At 41.6% G+C, this 5,018-nt stretch overlaps 1 protein-coding gene across 1 annotated transcript; it reads left to right on the top strand.

Moving 5' to 3' along the window:
- The first annotated feature begins 237 nt into the window (after positions 1-237).
- Positions 238-3,608, top strand: LOC123980755 (cystatin-F). The gene is made up of 4 exons (XM_046065298.1): positions 238-456; positions 1,430-1,608; positions 2,411-2,527; positions 3,409-3,608. Exons 1-4 carry the CDS (start codon positions 408-410, stop codon positions 3,487-3,489), a joined length of 426 nt encoding a protein of 141 aa, XP_045921254.1. The 5' UTR covers positions 238-407; the 3' UTR covers positions 3,490-3,608.
- The last annotated feature ends 1,410 nt before the right edge of the window (positions 3,609-5,018 follow it).

The raw sequence follows: 5,018 nt of genomic DNA, 5'->3' as shown, positions 1-5,018 counted from the left end.
TTAATCAACTTGGAGTCGAACAGGAATTTATTTTATATTGAGACAATAAAATCATGAACATTTGGTTCTGTGACATCACAGCCTCCACAGGATGAAACACTGTTTAAATCGTCTTTATTAAACTGGCTGATCCAGGTTCAGTTTGTTGGGTCAGGACAGGTTTTGTGATGACACAACACCTGTGCTGAAAGGAGGAGGCGGGACCTGAACCAGCTGATCACTATCAGCTGAGTCAGAGCGGCAATGCATGCAGGGAAGCAGAGACTTCCTGTGAAGCCATCACCAGTCTGAACGCTCAGATGAAGCCTGACTAAGGCTCAGTGAACAAACATGACAGTTTGTTCCTGTGAACAGAGCTGATCTGTGGTCAGAGTGTCGCCACCTCACAGGAAACACAGACAGAGTGCATGATGGGACTGAAGACGCTGCTGCTCGTCTCTCTGCTCGGCGTTCTGGGTAAAAGTTTCTTCTTCTTTAACACGGTTTAATTTAATTACAAATGTTTGCATGTTTGAAATGTTTGAAGACAAATGTTGTGAAACTGAAGTTGTTTCAGGCCACGCAGGATTTCTCTTTTTTCAAACCATCAGTTTTCAGACTGACTTCCTTCTTTCCATCTAACAGGATTTAACTCTGTTAGAAGGTGTTAAAATATAACACGACAACTTCTGTGTCCACCTAACAGCTTTTCATGATTGTTTTGATGCAGTTTTAGAAACAGAGGCTCAGTTTATGAGGATAAATGACACAAACACCAGTTTGTTGAGATCTTAAAACTGTTCCTGCAGTTGATAAATTCACACACTGGTGTCTAAAGAGGAAACTCTGCAACATAAAACTCCTCAAACAGAAACCAGCTTCTCTTTCAGCTCTGAAGCTGCAGATATTTAGTGGGGAGAAACTAAAGAGAACTCGTGTTAAATGTTTAGTGAAGTGATCGACGTGTGAAAAGGAGACGAGGGTTTGAGTTTGTGATCACTGCATTATATATATAATTTATCTATGTACAATCTATCTATGTGTCTTTGAACACACCACCAGCAGGTGCGAGCTGCATGTACGTCCAACTGTCTGACAACATGATGGAAAGGATCCGTATAGACCTTTTTAAAAAGTAAGACCCTTCTCCTTTAACCAGAAACAGCTGATAGATCGCTCTGTTCACGCCACCAGACGAAAACAGCAATTACCCAGAGCCCAAAGTGACACCTTCATGACACTTGTTGTGTCCAACCAACAGTCCAGAGCTCAACATTAGTAACAAACATCACAGTTAGTACAAGTAAAGTAAAAAGAAGAAAATACCCAAGTAGAAGCTCAGACGTCCTGCAGACTAGAATCTATCAGAACTCTAGTGAGGCAACTGTTGGAGACGAAAACTTTAAGATCAGAGGTCATCAGAGGTGACTGTCTTCCTCTTCCCCTTCAGCGCTAAGGGTCGCGGCGGGCAGCCATCATGGCCTCACTCTACCTGGAGCTCCATACAACGTTAGCGAGAACGACCCCGGCCTCCAGCAGGCCGTCCTCGACGGCACCTACTTCTTCAACAACCAATCGAACGACGCCTTCCTGTTCAAGCCCTCCACCATCCACAGAGCTCAGCGGCAGGTACAACATAGGAAACGCATCATGTGTAATCTGTAGGGTCAAAGGTGAACAGAGTTACCCGTCTGGTCCTTGTCTAGTCCAAAGTCTGGAAACCCTTAATTTACCCCTTTACTGATGATGTCATGAAGGTACTGTAATGGATCCAGTATTGATTTATTATAGAAGGTGTTAAAGGACGTTTAAGACGTAAAACTCCTTAAAATGTTCCACGTGAAATATAAAACTTGGTGTTGTTGTAGAAGTGTTTATCATCCTGCCTCTCCTGCTGTTTGCTTTAAGTGAGTGAAAGTCTGAGTATATGCAGGTAGTAAAACTGTGTCTGTGTACTTGTATCACATCTTTACGAATAATTATATTTTAATGTGCAAACAAATTAATAAATAATTTGCACCTTAACTGAAACATTTATGTTATTTTAAAGGTGCAAATTTACTTTTCTTGGAACTGCAACTGGAAGTTTTATTAAAACTCCAAAGTGAATGTTCACTAAGCTCCTCCCCCTTAATAGTTATTGTCCACAGCTTAGCAACAGTAACTACAGCGACAGCAGGTGTAGTCTCAAAACAGTGATGTTGCAGCAGGTGCATAGGTGAATCCATGATGACGTCATCATTTATTGGTTGATTTAGACTTTCTGTTGATAATCTGACGAACATTATAATCACAAAAGTAACTAGTAACTAAAGTAATTAAATTAACATATTTAAGTAAGATGTTTGCAACATCTGTAAAGTACCTCATAGTTGTACTTAAGTTCAGTACTTGGGTAAATGTACTTAGTTGATCTGTTGTTGTGTTTCAGGTCGTGAAGGGAGTTCGGTACATCGTAGATTTGGAGATTTCCAGAACCATCTGCCATAAACGAGACAACAAGGATCTTTCCAACTGCGACTTTCAGCCAGAAGGTCGTCTGCACCAGGTGGGTCTGAGTATGTGCAGGTATTAAAACTGTGCAGGTGCACCCGGTGGGTCTGAGCTAAGTGGGGCTCTTGTTAAAAACTCTAAATGAAATACACTAAAATGATTTTTCACTGAGGTGGCACACATGGCAAACACCAATATTTATAAATGTCTGCCAGCAGGTGGCACTATAATCAGTGTGTTTTGGCCCTCCCACGCAAGATGTTGCACATTTAAACACCTTATATGCTAGTGTGCCCTGAATCTAGCAGCATCTCAGGATATAGGACACGACACTCCCTATTTTTGCCCCAAAGTTTTCTTCGCAAAATGTGCAAAACCTACTTTTTCAAACTACTGCCGGGCGGTGAATCCGATCTACATGAAACTTTGCACACACAGACTGTATAGACCCTCATGATCCAGTAATATTTATTTGGGGCCAATCTGCCACTAGTTTGCTTTTATTTCAAATCTCAAAGTGTGCTAAAATTATTTTTCCAAACTGCTGTTTTTAAATTAAATTTTACCAAATCTATGTGCTGCTCTCCTCCTGCGACTTGTGTTGCGCCAGTGGGACTGCAGGTCTGACATGCAACACCTCTACAGGTCGCCAGCGGGGGATTTTCTTGGCACACTTTGGGCCCCATAGTACCAACTGAGCCTCGTTTAAATGCAACAGAGTATTGTTGCTGTGCATGTCCATCTCTTTCTGAACACAGTGTAACATCTTCTGATGGCTGCTTCCAGCAGGATAATGCTCAAATCATCTCAAACTGGTGTCTTGAACATGACAATGAGTTCACATAAAGTGGCCAGTGAGTGTATACCATATAGTCTGCAGGAGTTGTAGCTCAAGGTCTTTTAATGTTAAACTTCACTTCCTGCTGTGTTTTCCAGACGTTTCAGTGTCACTGTGAGGTTTGGGTGATTCCCTGGCTGAAAGAGATTAAAACTGAGGAGTTCAGCTGTAAATCCTGAAACCACTGGCTGACTCCAACCTCCATCCTCCATCCTCCTCATTCCTGATGGAGTTCACTGTGATGATGACCTGCTGCTCCTCATTTCATCTGTAAAACTAAACCTTTCACACAAAGTTGTTCTGTAGATGTATTTCTCTTTTCTCCACTGAAATATTCAGTTTGGTTGTGTGGTTGTGTTGCATGCAGACGAGTCCACCTGCTGGTCAGGAGGATGTACAGCGGCAGGTGGTCTGTCAAACAACACCCAGATTACAGATTCAATCACAACTGAGTTCAGAACAGAATTTAAATTAAGATGTTTATATCACTATAAAGTTATTATAAAAACTGCAGTAATAAAAAAACAACTTTAAAAAACAAGTAGTGAAACAATGATCTGGAAACTAGACACTGGTGAGACAGACTAAATACCAAAAGTACAGGAAGTAAAACAAGACGGTGACACCTGGGGCCTGCACCACGAAGCAAGTTCAACATACCCAGGATATGTTTTCGTTATCTGGTTTCATTAACCCGAACAGTCGGGATAAGCGCTACCACGAAGCTGGTTATCGACTCGGTAAGTCAACCCAGGGTTTCCCTATCCAGCATAAAAGAGGCGGAGTTAGCAGCAGATGACCAGTCACAGACATGAACAGGTCCACTGTCAGCAGAGCGTCATATTTTATGAACGAGCATTAAACCGTAACACTACAGAAACACGACAGCAGCACGGCTGCAGCTGACACATGCAGGGAGACAGAAACTCCCTGACAGTGTGAATGTCTAAATGAACAGTAGTATATTGTGTTGATTTAAAGTGTTCTTATGAGCTGGATGAAAATATCAGCCTTATTCTTTCAGCTCGGCTGTGTGTCGGCGTCTCCACATTAAAAGACTCGGGCACTGAATAAGTGGTATTCCCCCTCACTTTAAAAAACTTGTCATCCCTTCAAAAATGAGATTAATTTAAGTGTTCCAAACGTTGTTCTAAATTAACTTCATAAAGCAATGAAACAAAACTCCATTCATGCCATAAAATGAGCTCAAATAAATGCTCCGTACTTGTATAGTGTCTGAAAGACTGAATGTCAACATCTAGGCTGCTGAAAGCTCACATGATGAACATGAACATGACCGCAGTCTCTGTAGCAGGCCTAAGAAAGCTATACTAACCTAAAATAAACAGCCTACGTTCATATTAAATTTAGTATTTCAATATCCCTACCAAACTGCTCCTAATATTGAAAAATAAAACCCCTTTCATTAAAAAATATTAAAGACATTTAAAGGCAGTAAATAGGCTGATCCTGCTGTGCTGTAAAAACCTGCAGGCTCAGTCTCTGCAGGATTATATCGCTGGAGTCAAGAGTTTCTCCACATCACCTCTGCAAACATAAAGCAGCCTATTGGCTAAAACAGTCTGTGGGATTTCCTACAGATGGTGACGTCATTTTCACAGAGTTAGTCTCTGATCTGGAACAGAACCTGTTCCGGAGCAGGTTAGCCGTTCAGCATAAGTTACCATGGGAAGAAGTGAACCACCTT

Source organism: Micropterus dolomieu, linkage group LG12, assembly GCF_021292245.1.
Source record: "Micropterus dolomieu isolate WLL.071019.BEF.003 ecotype Adirondacks linkage group LG12, ASM2129224v1, whole genome shotgun sequence".
NCBI classification, from domain to species: Eukaryota; Metazoa; Chordata; class Actinopteri; order Centrarchiformes; family Centrarchidae; genus Micropterus; species Micropterus dolomieu.
The sequence above is the reverse complement of the archived record's forward strand: the minus strand, read 5'-3'. Positions and strand labels throughout refer to the sequence as shown.

Coding starts and splice junctions, on each gene's coding strand:
- LOC123980755 (XM_046065298.1), top strand. CDS start 408: ATGATGGGACTGAAGACGCTGCTGCTCGTCTCTCTGCTCGGCGTTCTG. Junction 1,609..2,410: donor TCCACAGAGCTCAGCGGCAG/GTACAACATAGG, acceptor GTTGTGTTTCAG/GTCGTGAAGGGAGTTCGGTA. Junction 2,528..3,408: donor CAGAAGGTCGTCTGCACCAG/GTGGGTCTGAGT, acceptor TGTGTTTTCCAG/ACGTTTCAGTGTCACTGTGA.